Here is a 15,593-nt window from a genome sequence, read left to right as displayed (position 1 = left end):
CCGTATCATGCGCCCTCTGTTCTCGCTGCTGGCTGGTAAGGGCAAGGACATCACCTGGACTGACGAGGCTGCGGCTGCTTTCGTTAAGGCCAAAGACGCCCTGGCAGACGCCACGATGCTGGTACACCCCAGGACTGACGTCCCGACTGCCCTCACGGTAGACGCGTCCAACACCGCGGTGGGTGGGGTACTGGAACAGCTACTCAAAGGCCGCTGGCAACCCTCGGCATTTTTCAGCAAGCACCTTAGACCGCCCGAACTGAAGTACAGCGCTTTTGATCAGGAACTTCTAGCGCTGTATCTGGCGGTCCTGCATTTCCGATACTTTCTAGAAGGCAGGCCTTTCACCGCTTTCACCGATCATAAGCCTCTGTCCTTTGCCTTCTCCAAAGTCTCCGATCCCTGGTCAGCTCGTCAGCAGAGACATTTATCCTATATTTCCGAGTTCACAACTGACATCCAACATGTCTCCGGAAAGGATAATGTCGTTGCTGATGCACTTTCCAGACCAACCATCCACAACCTATCCTTGGGTGTCGACTACACGGCCCTAGCTGACGCACAGCAAGCCGACGACGAACTGCCCAGCTACAGAACCGCAGTCTCGGGTCTGCAGCTTCGAGATTTCTGGGTTGGTCCAGGTCAGCGGACCCTACTTTGCGACGTTGCGACTGGTCAGCCCCACCCTATAGTCCCTGCAGCCTGGCGGAGACGCGTTTTTGACTCGGTACATGGGTTGGCGCACCCGTCCATCAGATCTACTGTCCGACTGGTCGCCAGCAAGTTTGTCTGGCATGGCCTGCGCAAACAGGTCAGTGAGTGGGCCAGGACTTGTCTGCACTGCCAGACGTCAAAAATCCAGCGACACACCAAGGTCCCACCTCAGCAGTTCGAGCCTACCCGTAGGAGGTTCGACCACATACACGTCGACCTCGTGGGCCCTCTGCCGGTTTCAAGAGGAGCCCGGTACCTCCTTACCATCGTGGACCGGTTCACGAGGTGGCCTGAGGCAAACCCCCTGACTGACATCACCACTGATTCCTGCACCCGGGCGCTGCTCACAACTTGGGTCTCACGTTTTGGCGTTCCGGCCCACATCACTTCAGACAGAGGCACCCAATTCACTTCCAGTCTCTGGGCTGCATTAGCAAACCTGCTAGGGACGCAGCTGCACACCACCACGGCCTACCATCCTCAAACGGGTTGGTGGAACGTTTTCACCACCATCTGAAATCGGCCTTGATGGCCCGCCTGAAGGGTCCTAACTGGGTTGACGAGCTGCCTTGGGTCCTGCTCGGCATACGCACTGCCCCCAAAGAAGACCTCCGCACTTCGTCAGCTGAGCTTGTATACGGGGCGCCACTAGTTGTCCCCGGGGATTTCATACCTGCCCTTCGGGACCAAAGGGAACAACCCCCAGCAGTCCTACAAAGACTGCGCGAGAAGCTTGGCGACTTGGCCCTGATTCCCACCTCACGGCACGGTCAAGCCCCATCCTGCCAGCCCAAGGAACTACGGGACTGTAAGTTTGTTTTCGTTCGCAGGGGCACACCTCGGGCACCATTGCAACGACCATATGAGGGACCGTTCCGAGTCATACGCAACAACAGATCCACTTTTATTTTGGACATTGGAGGCAGGGAACAGGTTTTCACGGCGGACCGCCTCAAGCCGGCCCATTTGGATCTGCAACAGCCTGTCGAGGTTGCCACGCCGCGACGCAGAGGCCGCCCCCCTAAGCGGCAGCTGGCACAGCCCACGGACCTTGGGGACTGTATCGCTGGTTCTGGGGGGGGTTGTGTGGCGACTCACCGTCTAGTCGGGCGAACCGGCTCGGCAGTCGGGTCGCGCGGCGTCGGAGCGACAAGGCCCAAGATGGCGGCGGGCCTCGTCTTTCCGAGCGACGGGGAGAACCCGCGTGCAGGAAAGTCCTGATGACGTAGGACTTACGTCATTACCGGTTGTTTTGGGCGGGAACATTCTCCCTTAAAGGGCCCGCGCAAGGCGGGAAAATAAACCAGTTCTGTTTGGCAATCCTCCGAGTAGAGTCTTGTTTTATTCCGCGGTAGCAACCGCTACAGCAACATAATAAGGTGGATGTATCAGACCACATGGTACTATTCAAAGAGTGGAGACTTTCTCCCTGGGTCTGGCCAACAATTTATCCCTCTCAAGGCTAATAAAGAACCATTTTTCACTGTTGTTTGTATAAACCTGTTGAGCAGAAATTGGCCATCATGTTTCCATATAATTCAACGCTGATCTTAAGTTAAAACTATTTCAGAAATGTTTCAGGTGAAACATGTGCATCAGTGGTCACATTGTTAGTTGAGTACAAAAACCGAGAGCTCAAACTCCACTTCGGAGATCTGAGTATATACACTAAGTTCACATCCTCATAGTGTAGTAAGGAGGTGTTCCAGAGATGCTATTTTCAGTTAAAACAACTTTGTCTCCACGCTCAGAATGCAAAAGATTTCAAAGACACTATATAGTTCAGGAGGAGTTTTCTTCCTGTGCTCTGCCCATAACTTATCCCTCAACCAATAAGGACAAATCTGATCACCTTACACTAATATTTATATGGGAATTGGGAGTTGCTTTGAGTATATTGCCTGCCATGTTAGTGTATTAAAATAGGGAATACACTTCAAAAATACTTAATTATCATTATACTGCTTCATGAAAAGCACTTCATAAATATAAAGAAATCTTTCTTTGCTGTTGACTTACTTGGATACGAAAAATAAAATTTAAATATACAATTCAAAGCTGAAGTGCTAACAAACCTTTACTTGCAAAGCATGTACCCAAAGTGTTACTGCCTCGCTGGGACAACCTCCTCTTAGAAAGTTACAAAATCCAGACACAAATTATAGAACATCAAACCATCAGTTTAAAAAAAACAATGTACAGAATCTGCACCACATCTAACCAATTACTGACAGGAGAACTCACCAGTTAGTATTAAATGTTCTATGGGCAGATTTTGGTTTAAGTTCTGAAGCAGAGTTTTCAGTCTGGGGTAGGCTTCTTTGCTCTGTTCAAGCACAAATAGCAGGGTTTCCAATTGCAAAGTCTTCTCTTCTGTAACTTTATCCAGTAATCTGCCGAAAACTTCACTGCTTTCTGCTTCTTTACAGCAGTCTAAGAAAACCTGAAGTAGAACATAGGTGTACACCAGTTACATTATTCTTATCCAGGTGATTTAATGGGCCAGATCAAGCTGGCCCTATCACATCAAACCCCACCAGTCTCTGCCCCTCTCCCTGGGAACATAACCCACTGAACACCCATACTTGCAGTTACATGGCTCAGATGTAGAGGGAGTATCGTGCTGGACCACCACACCAAGAGCCCTGGTGTATAACCTAGATGGCAACAGGGTGTCAAATAACACAACAAGGATACCCCAATCCCAAAATGTCCCTGACAACTGGCAAAGCAGTGGGGGTAGAGTGGACTGGGCTTGGCCAAAATGTAATCACTGTCAGACATTTAAAACTATTAAAATTTAAGTAAATGTTTTAATTTTTAAAAACCGTTTTTAAAATTTCAAAAGTTAACCAAAATGCATAAAAACACAAATAATTAAACACTTTAAACTACATCAAAATAACTTAAGCTAAATCATCTTTCCTTTTGCCTCTTAAATCTCTGCCCTACAACCTCCATTGAAAGCAATGCAATCTTAGAATCTGCTGGTGACGGAAGCATTTACTCCACAGGGCACACTTGACCCACAAGCCTTGTATACAAGGCAACATGAGAGAGGATCAAGTACACTTCACCTGAATAAGATAATTAGAGCTAGGGCAAGAGCTATATCAGCTTGCTCTGTGCAGTGTTGGGGGTGTATGAAAGTGGGGGCAAATGTAGCTAAGGGAAGCAATCACAACTGAAAAAACAAAGATAGTAAAAATTGCGTATCAATACCTCTTTCTCTGGTAATGGGATGTCATCACATCTGGTTACAGAATCCAGTAAAGCCTGCAGGTCCTGGACTGCCTCTGCAAGATCATGTTTATGCTGCAATAGGAACTCCTGTTCTGTGAGATTCTTTGAGTCTTCTGCTCAGAGATACAAATGCATCATTATTTCTCTAGAAAATGAATATTATACAAAATCACATCAAATTTGACACAAGACCCAGATTAACATTCTCTAAACCTGTTAACTTTAAATCAAATTAAGCACAGGTCCTCCCCAGTGATGACAAGTTCCATTCCCGAGAACTGTTCGTAACCCGAACAGTTCACAAGTCAGAAATGCAGCCACTCAATAAAATATTTAAATTAAAAACATAGATCAACCAAGAGCCACGTGTAGTTAAACCAGTGTGTTTAACTCAACCATTCAGATATAGCCGCAAACCAAGTTTCCACCCAGCAGAAGATGCCTGCAGCCTTGTAGCAGCCGGCAAACCCATCCTGCCAGTCTCCCAAATGCTTGTTTGTACGTATGGAATGTACACAAGTTGGGCATTTAGAACCGAGGGAGGATCCGTATTCGTAAATACAAACACACCATGTATTACTTTATCACATTAATCACCAGATAGGTGAGATGGCACTTGTGTAATGCAACATACAAACCTGGCTGCATTAATGACATAATGATCTCAATCTTTACTGCACGGTGTCTTATTTGCTAAGGAGGAAAGAGCGTGGTTGAAGATGCCTTTAACCAGCCAGCGTGGGTGAAGAGCGCAGCCCAGACAGCACACTATTACATTGCAGCTGCTGGCCTGAGGATGGATTCCAACCAGATCGGACTGTCCGTCTGGAGTCATGTGAAGGCCAAACCAGTCAAGGATAACAGATTTCCTTCCACAAAGGACATTGGTGATCTATATGGGTTTTCAATAACAATCCAGTAATTTGCTAGTTATCTGTACTGAAGCTAGCTTTTTAAAAAAAATTGCAGATTTATCTAATTACTTTGGATCAAAGGTTCAGAAATCTGACAGGCTGCCTATAACCTAACCACTATGCTACCGTACCGATAACTTATGTGTAAATTTTGGTCACACAGATAAATTCACACCCAAAGGCCCGAGCTGTACCTAGGATCACAGGCTGCTCCCTCTCACAGGATGATCCAGTAACCATCTCTTCACTGATCATCCTGACACCATCTGGAGAACTACTAATGTCCTGGACGTTATCAGTACTTCTTTCTGCTAAATCTTCCTTGTGCTCTGCATCTTGTTTTGGTTCAACATTATCAGCACACACAATATTTTCATCAGAGGAAAGTGCTGTCTCTGCAAAGTCTACTGTGCCAGTGCAATTTAATCCTTGCACAGAAATGTTTTGGTCTGAAACCACTGTGACTTCAGCATTAGTGGAACTAGATACTTCGCTTTTGCCCGACTCTTGCGCCACCCAATGCTGATTTGCGCCAGCTGGATTTTGTGCAATTATATGCTGTACCACGTCATCCACAGCAGGCGTGGAAACCTGCACCTCACTTGCTGCACTGTGCTTCATGAGGTTTGCCACTATGTTCTTGCAGCTCACAGCAATATCAAACATTTGCAAGTTATCCGCAACAGAAACAACTTTTGTGAAGTTGTGCTTTCCTGGAGGCACTTTTCCTGTATAGACCATCTCCAAAAGAATAGCAAACTCTTCTGGGCACACTACAGCCTGGTCAATGGAAATGGTGTCTGTGTTATCCAGGAGAGATTTAAACAGCAAACTGGAGGCAGCCAGCACCAGCTTGTGTGCTCTAAACTCGGTGGTTCCGATGAACAGGGTACAATCACAGAACTGCTCCTCTTTCCTCAGGGTGTACAGTTGCTGCATGAGCTGCCTGCTGTAGTTTGGCAATTCCATGGTGTCAGTCGCCTTCAAACCCCTCCTCAAGATGATGCTTCCAGATGCTACCTTTAAACAATACAGAAAAATCTTCGATGAATCTCTGACACTTTAGAACATTTGGTTCTCATTTTCTACCAAATCTTTTGTTTAAACTGGGTAACAATATATCACCATACACATGAAATGCTGGAGATACTCAGCATGTTGAGCAGCATCTGTGGAAGGAGAAACAGTTAACTTTCCAGATCAACGACCGTTAATGAGAACAGCAAAAGTGAGAAAATAAGTGTCTAAATTGTAAAGAGGAGTGGTAGAGTAAGCAAAGAGGATGTCTGAGATCGGGCAGAAACCAAAGCTGTCCGGGTGACACAAATGCTGCTGGTGATGTCTAAGTGTGGATGATGAATGCTCATTAATCATTGCTGATCTGTTTGGAAGTAGACAGATAAATGAGGGCAGTAGTGTTTCAGAAAAGAGATGCAAAACACACCAGCAGCTGAAAATGTGAAACAAAAGAGAATGGTGGAGATGCTCAAAAGATGAGGCAGCATCAGTTGAGAGAGGAAAAGCTGAGTCAATATTACAGGTGGATGGACTTTCATCAGAACTGACCAGTTCTGACCCACACAGGAAAGATCAGTTATCTGTAAGTGTTGAGTGCCAAAGGTCGTAACATGGCAAGATGGAAGGTGAAGTCCTATTCCTTAGCTTACATTGGGTTTTGTTGGAACAGTGCATGAAAGTGGTCAGCATGGGATGGAGAATGTAAAGTGATAGGCAACTGGGAGTTCAGGGTCACTCCGACTAAATTAACAGTGTTCTGAAAAACAGCCACCCAAACTGCATCTGGTTTCTCCAATGAAATGGTGACTGCACCTTGAGCACCCAATGCAATAAAGTGAGAAGAAATTAAATTGCTGCTTGACCTGGAAGGACTGTTTGGGTCTTTGGATGGTGGGAAAAGAAGAGATAAAAGGGCAGGTGGTACATCTTGCTGTTGCATGGAAGGTGCCCTGAGAAGGGGAATGTGTGTAGGTAGAGATGGAGTAGAGAACTCAGGAGTTGTCGAGGGAACAATCCTTTTGGTATACTGAAAGGAGAGGGGAGGGGAAGATGTGTCTGGTGGTGGAACTTTGTAAAGGTGGTGGAAATTCCTGAGGGTGATCCATTGAGGCTGGAGTGGAAGGTGAGTCCAGGAGAACCCACAGCTTGTTCTGGCAGGGAGAGGGGAGTGAGAGCAGAACTGCAGAAAATCGAGCTGACGTGGTTGAGAGCCTTGTTACCTTTGGTTGGAGAAGCCAAGGTTAAGGAAAAAGACATCTCAGCAGCACTGGTGTGGAGAGTCTTGTTAACAGAATACAAAAGTGCCTGAGATATGTTCCCTTTGCTTTTCCCTTTCTGCAAAGTTTTCTCACTTTTCCAGTGTGAGTGAAAGCTATTAACCTGGAACATTTACTCTGTTGCTCTCGACAGATGCTGCCTGACCTGGTCAGTAAATTCAACGTATTCTTTTGTTTTAATCTCCAGAATCCATTGACTTTTGCATTTTAAATGCTAGAAACACTGCAGTCAGGCAGCATCTATGCAGAGATGTTTTCATACACACTGAAATACTACTTCATACCACTCACAATAGACTCACGTTCCACAATCAAAAATACCTGCCTTGTATGTGTCAATTAGCCATTAAACAAATCAAAAATTATGATCTAATTTCTTGATCCATTATGACTTAATGGTAGGACATGTATAGTGCATCAAGCAGGCAGACATGGAAATGTGCTCAGTGCTTTAATAAAATAAGTTGTAGTACAAAGTGCCAGTAACACTGTTTCACAAAACCAAATGGATAATGTTTCAATAGTTTTATCCAAAGACATGTTGAATTTAGAATTTTAAAAAAAGGAATTTGAGCATATGGAATGTAGGTCACTAAAAACACAAAGACAATAGTGTGGCAGATTTTCAGGAGATGCCCAGAAGTCTGAAGCAGACAGAGTTAAGATCAGCAATCAAGTCAATGAGTACTGGTGTGTAACATGAGCAGAACTAGAATCTGGCTACGATACTGATAATAGGCAGGTATTGACTTTATGACAATTATGTTCTGAGGCCAGCCAAGAAAGAAATAATTAAATCCAAAAGTGAAGACATTGATCAGGATTCCAGTAATTACTGGGCAAAGGGGCATGAAGTTCTGGACTTTGTGATGAAGATAACATGTCATTGGAGGCTCCATTCAGGGTCAGCCACTGTCGTGCTATGATCATATAATGCTTGGTATAAAAATAGTGCCTAAAGTTATCATATTGCTGCAAATGGAGCCAGATTAATAACTTTCTTTTCTAAAAAAAACAAACGTAACTCTCGATCAATATTCAATTCAAATTCAAAGCTCTGCCGGATCAACGTCAACACAACTGTGACCTAGACCACAATACATCCAACTTCTAATACATCAGTGTAACCAACATAAATTTCAAACAGGGAATTAAGATTCAACAACAACATAATGCAGTGCACAAAAGTAACTAAGAGAAACCAGCAATCCATTGATACAGAAGTATAAGGGTGAGATAAGAAGAGAAAATGTTGGATATACTCAGCAGGTCTGGCGACTCCTGTAAGAAGAGAAACCAAGCCGACATTTCGTCAGAACAGTTCTGTTTTTACTTTAGATTTCTAGCATCTGCAGGTTTATTCTATATATTTTCATTTACAAGGGTTAGAAGTGGGCTATCATCAGATTTAACACGTTTCCCTCCCCCACTTTATAAAACCCATGTAATGGGATAACACCCAGGTTTCAATCTGCCAGATCTTCCATCCAGTAAGTGAACCGGGCCCACGATGAGTGCCTGTGGAAGGGGGGATTACCCTGACCCGCGGGAAGTACGTTTCCTTCGGATTTCCAGGAGCTGGAGGCCTGCCCGGGCGGTGCAGGCTGCACACACAGGCTCGGGGGGAGGGAGGCGTGCAGCCCCCTCACGGTGAACCTGCAGAGCCCGGTGCAGGGCTCCTGGTCTGCAGCGAGGCCCAGCGGGCCCTCACCCCGCTGCGCCGGCTCTGGGCTGCCAGCCGGCCCCCCCCCCCCCCCCGGCTTTGGGGAACCGGGAGCCCGCTGCCGGCCGGCCGGGCCTCCCGGGGGGAGGTGACCCACGGCGAGGGGCTGAACGGCCTCGCCCCCTCCCCGCTCCCCTCCGCCCGGGACGGGAGGGTCGGCAGCCTCGGGGACACGCAGTGGGGGGGGGGGACCCCGGAGGGGACGGGCCGGGGCCGAGGCCGAGGCCGACACCCGGCCCCGCACTGACCTCCGGCCGCTCGCTCTTCCATCCCACACCCGGCGCCCGGAACCACGGCAGCCGGCGGCTCTGCGCAGGCCCGGAGCCGGGCCCGGCCGCCCAGCGCCGTGCGCAGACTCAGACCCGGCCGCCCAGCGCTGTGCGCAGTGCGCAGACTCAGATCCGGCCACCCGGCGCTGTGCGCAGACTCAGACCCGGCCGCCCGGCGCTGTGCGCAGTGCGCAGACTCAGACCCGGCCGCCCAGCGCTGTGCGCAGTGCGCAGACTCAGACCCGTGAGTGTCAGTCAATGAGTCCAGGACAGTGTTGGGGGAACCATCATTCTGAGTGACTGTTGGCCAGGATATCAGAACAACTTCTCTGTTGACCTTTTAACCAACTACAAAAATACTTCTAAGGGCAGTAAAACAAGTAACACCTTATGCAGCTTCTACTGGTCCAAATGCTGCCTTTATTTAGGAAGTTATTGGGTTCTCTTTAGCAACTCTACCTGTTAATTGTTCAGTCAGCAGTGGCCACACTGAAGGTTCTGCAGGCACTTGTCAGTGACAGGGATGGGATGCTGCTCCTTGGAGGAGGGTGAAGTGACTGGATACAGGGCTTTCCAGGTACAGCGGCGATGATGCGGCAGATACGTTAGTGACCTTGAGAGGCAAGAGCCCCAGTCTGCATCCCTTGTGCTGGTGGGCACAGAAATTCACGGGAACCGGCTCCATGAGGCAAACTTCAGGATTCAAAAGGTGATATCAGGGAGGCAGTTTTTTAATGTAAGATCTGGTATAAGTATCACCACGGCTTTATCGGTTCAATAGTTAAGGTGAAAATAGGTCTATAATTGGCAGAAGAAGCATTCAGTGTTAAATAAGCCCCTTTCCTGTTTAATTAATATTTTTTTAATTTCACAAAGTAAGGAGAGTATTTTGAGGACAAGTTATTGGCAGGTCAACTGGGTCATGCTGAATCTCCCTGTGCTTTGTGGGAAGTCAGAATCAGGTTTATTGTCACTGACATATGTCGTGAAATTTGTTGTTTTGTGGCAGCAATACAGTTCAAGACATAAAGACATAAAAATTACTATAAGTTACAAAAATAAATAGTACAAAAGAAGAATAACGAGGTAGTGTTCATGGGTTCATGGATCGTTCAGAAATCTGATGGCAGAGGGGAAGAAGCTGTTCCTCAAATGTTGAGTGTGGGTCTTCAGGCTCCTGTACCTCCTCCGCAATGGTAGTAACTTGAAGAGGGCATGCCCTGGGTGGTGAGGGTCCTTAGTGATGGATGCCGCTTTCTTGAGGCACCCCCTCTTGAAGATGTCCTCAATGGCAGGGAGGGTTGTGCCCATGATGGAGCTGGCTGAGCCTACAACCCTCTGCAGCCTCTTGCGATCCTGCGCATTGGAGCCTCCATACCAGGTGTTGATGCAACCAGTCAGAATGCTCCCCACCGTACACCTGTAGAAATTTGCAAGAGTCTTTGGTGACGTAGCAAATCTCCTCAAACTCCTAATGAAGTAGAGCCGCTGGTGTGCCTTCTTCGTGATTGCATCATCATGTTGTCCCAAGATAGATTCTCTGAGCTGTTGATGCCCAGGAACTTAAAGCTGCTCACCCTTTCCACCACTGGACACATCCTTTCCACCAGGGACACATCCAGCTGCAACTACTGGAACTCTACGTTTCAGAGCTAGAGCAAGGATTGGAGTCACTGCAGAGTATCACGTTTAGTGAGGTGGTCACAGCCTGTGCAGGCAGAAAGAGAATGGAGATGGGAATATACGAGAAGTAACAATCTGCTGGAGGAACTCAGGGGATCGGCAGCATCTGTCGGGGCAGGGGGGAAGGAACTGTCAACATTTTGGGTTGAAACCCTGCATCAGGACAGAGAGGGGAGGTGGCCAGTGTAAAGGAGAGAGGGAGTGGTGGGATAGGGGCCAGGAGGTGATTGGTGGACTGATGGGGGGTAAATGATGACAGGCAGATGGGGCCAGGTGAGGGGAAGAGGTGGAGTTGGGAGACAGAGGCAGGTGGATGATAGATGGAGACAGGCAAACAAAGGCAGAGGGACCGAGGTGGTGAGAGGGGAGGGTGAAGCTGGAGACAGCTGCTGGAGGGTGATGAGCAGGAACGTGAATGCTATGGGTATGGAAGGTGATAATGGGATCCATTAGGGGAGAGGTGAAGGGCAGGTGGACCCAGAATGACTGGGGGAGGGCTGGAGCCAGTGGCTAAAGTGTGTGAGTGGTGGGTGGGTGGAACCAGGGAGGATGGGGTTGAAGATAGATGAGAGGAGGGGGTATGGGAAAGGGAACAAAAAGGGAGGACCGGAGGAGGATTGGAAGGAGGGAGGGGGGGGGGACGTGGGGAAACACACGGAAGGTGAATTTCCTGAAGGTGGAAAATCCCATGTTCATACCATTGGGTTGTCGACCACCAGGCAAATATGAGGTGTTGTCCCTCTAAGTTGTGTTGGTCTACATGGTGGCAGTGCAGGAGGCCAAGGATGGGCATGTTATTATGGGAAGAGGAAGGGGAATTGAGATGGCATGCAACTGGGAGCTCAGGATGGCCATTGTGGGCAGAGGGCAGGTGCTCTGCTAAACGGTCGCCTGGTCTGCACGTGGTCTTATCGATGCAGAGGCCACATCGGGAGCACCGGATACAGTCGACAAGGTTGGAGGAGGTACGCGTGAATCTTTGCCTCACCTGGAAGTGCTCTTTCGGTCTCTGGATGGTGGCGCAGGAGAAATAGTGTTGAATCTCGAGCTGTTGCAGGGGAAAGTGCCGGGGGTCAGGGAGGGGTGAGTGGACCAGCACAGCCTTCCTGAGAGTGAACCCATGGAAAGTGACTGGCCCAGATGGAGTCCCCAGCCACATCCTCAGACCCTGCATGGATCAGCTGGTAGGAGTATTCGTGAGATAGCTTTAACCTCAACCTACTCCAACCTGAAGTTCCCACTTGCTTTAAGAAGACCACTATCATCCCGGTGCCAAAAAAAAGATGAGGTAATCTGCCTTAATGACTACCGCCCAGTGGCTCTGACCTCCACCATCGTGGTGCTTCGAGAGGCTGGTCACAGTACACATCAACTCCAGCCTCCTAGACAACCTCAGCCACTGCACTTCATATCCCACTGAAACAGGTCCCCAGCAGATGCCATCCCCTGTCCCTATACTCATCTCTGGAACATCTAGATAACAAAGACATCCATGTCAGACTCCTATTGCTCTACCTTCAACATCGGAATTCCAAACAAACTCATCTCCAAACAAACTCATATCTAAACTCCTAAACCAAGGACTCTGCACCCCACTCCGCAAGTGGATCATTGACTTCCTGACCAACAGGTCACAATCAGTGAGGATAGGCAGCAATACCCCTGCCACAATTATCCTCAACACTGGTGCCCCACAAGGCTGCGTCCTCAGCCCCCTACTCTACTCACAACTGTGTGGCCAGATTCTACATTAACTCCATTGACAAGTTTACAGATGACACCTGTTACGGACTCAGTGAAAGTCCCTTTAAGATAGAGAGTGTGTGTGTATGTGTGTGTGGGGCGTGCTTACGTCAATAGAAGATAAAGGACGTAATGACGTTGTTGAAGAAGTCAGAAGAAGAAGAAGGAGAGAGAGAGAAGGGAGAGAGACACCAGCCTGCTTGTTTTCTCTATCGATGGATGAGAAATAATAACTGTGTGTGCCACTGAAATCCATGTATGGAAGTTGGAAGTAATCCGGTGGAGTTCACTTTGTTGCTGACCTGTAGAAGGAAACAGGTATTTGTGTGTGGACGACCACGGTTCGGATGCTTTTCGGGGTGAGGAAGTCACTACCGAGTAAACACTGAAGTGTCGTTTGGGTTCCATCGTGGAACATTTGGATTTCGTATGTACTCTCTCTATGTTTTTCTACATCTACATCTTATCTTCAGACAACGGTGGTTGTTGAAGAAGCCCTTGCTCATGTTTCACCTTATGGCTTGTGGAACTGAACTTTAAGAACCATTCAGGAACTGGGAGTTTTGGACTTTGTCACACACACACGACGAGTTTAGTTTTGGGGTTAACGTTCGAGGTTTAACATTCTTGAATTCTAACATACTAACATTTTTTTTTAAACTTTTATTTTACGTATTATCATAAGTAGTGATTAATAAAATAGTTTTTAACACTGAAAAAAAAAAAAAAAAAAAATAACGAGTGTCGTCTGGGATTGTACCCCAGATTGACGAGATTTGTTCGAGATTCAATCCAAAGATTTTTGAGGGAGGTCTGATAAATTCTTTTTAATTGGCTTGTGTGTGTGGAAACCAGCAGCAATGGATATTAAGGCATTTTTGGAGACACCAACCCAAAAGGGATTGGAGGTGGCGAAAAAGGATGATCTGATAAAGATTGCTACAAGGTTAAACCTTACAGAAGTAAAGCAGTCTATGAGAAAGGCAGATATTCAGAGACTGATAGCTGGCCATTATGTGGAAAAGAAGGTGTTTGAGAAGGAAGTGTTCAAACAGTTTCCTGGCAGTGAAATAGCAATTTCTGAGGCACAGGTGCAGCTGGCAAAGATAGAGGCTGAACGAGAACAAAATAAATTAGAAGCTGAACGAGAGCAAAAGAGATTAGAGGCCGAACGAGAGCAAACCCAGTTAAAGATAGAAGCTGAACGAGAGGAAAAGAGATTAGAGGCCGAACAAAAGAAATTAGAGGCCGAACAAAAGCTAACTCAGATGAAGATAGAGGCTGATCTAGCAATGAAGCAGATGGAGCTGGATAACGAGGAGAAAAAGAGGCAGCATGAGTTACAAATGAAGCGTAGGAGTTCGGAGTCTGATTCTGAAGATGGTTTTTCAGCCAGCAGGGAGGTTCGATTAGTCCCTCCGTTTGAAGAAGATCAGGTTGATCAGTATTTCCAACATTTTGAAAAGGTTGCTGTGAGTTCAAACTGGCCAAGGAAAGGATGGGCTCTTATGGTACAGAGTGTGATTAAAGGTAAAGCTCAAAAAGCTTATTCTGCTTTGTCTGTTGAGGATGCAGCTGATTATACCAAGGTAAAACAAGCTATTTTGAAGGCCTATGAATTGGTCCCTGAGGCTTATAGACAAAAATTCAGAGACTTGAGGAAATCTGCAGATCAGACTTATATGGAATTTGCCAATGGAAAGAGAATATGTTTTGAACGATGGTGCCTGGCTAAAAATGTAGATGGGGATTACGATAAATTGACAGAATTGATACTGGTGGAAGACTTTAAAAGATGTGTTCCAGCTGAATTAACAACATATTTAAATGAAAAGGGAGTGGAAACTTTACAAGAAACTGCTAGGTTGGCAGATGATTATGCTTTAACCCATAAATCCAAATGGGGACAACCTAAAACCTTTCAAAAGAGTTACAAAGACAATCCAGGGAAACCGGAGAGTAAATTGGGAGGTAATCAAAAAGGAAAAGATGAAAAGAAGCCAGGGCTGGAGAAACCTGTTGAGCGTACTTGTTATTACTGTAGGAAACCTGGCCACGTGATATCTAATTGTGCCCTTTTGAAGAAAAAGAAGGAAGCTGGGCCCAATGCTTGCTTTCAGGCAATTAAAAATCAAAAAGGTTCAGGAGATGCTGTTAAAGATCAGTCCTTGCAAGAGGGAAAAGCGGAAAAGTTGGAGGAGGTGAGAAAGGAATTCCGTTCGTATGTATCAGAGGGTTTTGTTTCACTGAATGATGAGTCACCCCAGGTGCCAGTGAAAATTCTTAGAGATACTGGGGCTAGTCAATCTCTCTTGCTGGACAGTGTTTTAAATTTTGGTGAAGAAAGTGACACTGGTGAAGTAAATCTAGTACGAGGCGTTACAGGTGAGACCATGTCTGTCCCTTTTCACAGGGTGATTTTAAAGTCAAAGTTCGTAGAAGGACCAGTCGAGATAGGGATAAGACCTAGTTTGCCAGTGGAAGGAGTTTCTTTGTTATTGGGAAATGACCTTGCAAATGGAGAAAGTGATCCTGTGGTACGGTTAACAACCAAACCAAGGATTGATGAGTCTGAGGATGATCCAGATGTTTACCCATCATGTGCAGTGACTCGAGCTAGAGCTAAAGAATTAGCCAAGGCAGACAGTCCGGTGCAGTCTGATGTAGTTCCTTGTGACAGTCCTAAACAGGAAGAAAATTTTGATGCCTTATCTGAGACTTTTCTGTCTTCACTGGAGGATCAACATCCTTACAGTGAGCTTGAATTTAAAGATTTGTCTTTGTCGAGGAATGATTTTATGGTGGAACAGACAAAGGACCCTGAGTTGACAGAATTGAAAGAAAAAGCTCTCTCATGTGAGGAGATTGAAAAGGTGCCAACTGGATACTATGTCAAAAATGGAGTGTTAATGAGGAAATGGAGACCTCCTCATGTTCCTGTTACTGAGGAATGGGAAGTTATTCATCAGGTTGTTGTTCCAAAAGTTTATAGGGATGAGATTTTAAACCT

General features: G+C 46.7%; 1 protein-coding gene across 3 annotated transcripts in view; it reads right to left on the bottom strand.

The window, feature by feature from the left end:
- zbtb40 (zinc finger and BTB domain containing 40) overlaps positions 1–9,263 on the bottom strand; it is a 75,154-nt gene extending 65,891 nt beyond the window's left edge. The window contains exons 1-4 of one of the 3 annotated variants that reach the window (XM_052039390.1): positions 9,133–9,263; positions 5,066–5,887; positions 3,937–4,070; positions 2,959–3,157 (exon numbers count right to left, since the gene is read on the bottom strand). In XM_052039390.1, coding sequence (XP_051895350.1) covers positions 2,959–3,157; positions 3,937–4,070; positions 5,066–5,840 — 1,108 coding nt within the window. In that variant the 5' untranslated portion in view covers positions 5,841–5,887; positions 9,133–9,263. Of the gene's footprint in view, positions 1–2,958; positions 3,158–3,936; positions 4,071–5,065; positions 5,892–8,427; positions 8,584–9,132 lie in introns of those variants that run through there. The other 2 variants (XM_052039392.1, XM_052039389.1) reach the window with 2 other exon arrangements.
- Between the last annotated feature and the right edge of the window lie 6,330 nt (positions 9,264–15,593).

The sequence above is a fragment of the Pristis pectinata genome, chromosome 26 (assembly GCF_009764475.1).
Source record: "Pristis pectinata isolate sPriPec2 chromosome 26, sPriPec2.1.pri, whole genome shotgun sequence".
Lineage (NCBI taxonomy): Eukaryota > Metazoa > Chordata > Chondrichthyes > Rhinopristiformes > Pristidae > Pristis > Pristis pectinata.
The sequence above is the reverse complement of the archived record's forward strand: the minus strand, read 5'-3'. Positions and strand labels throughout refer to the sequence as shown.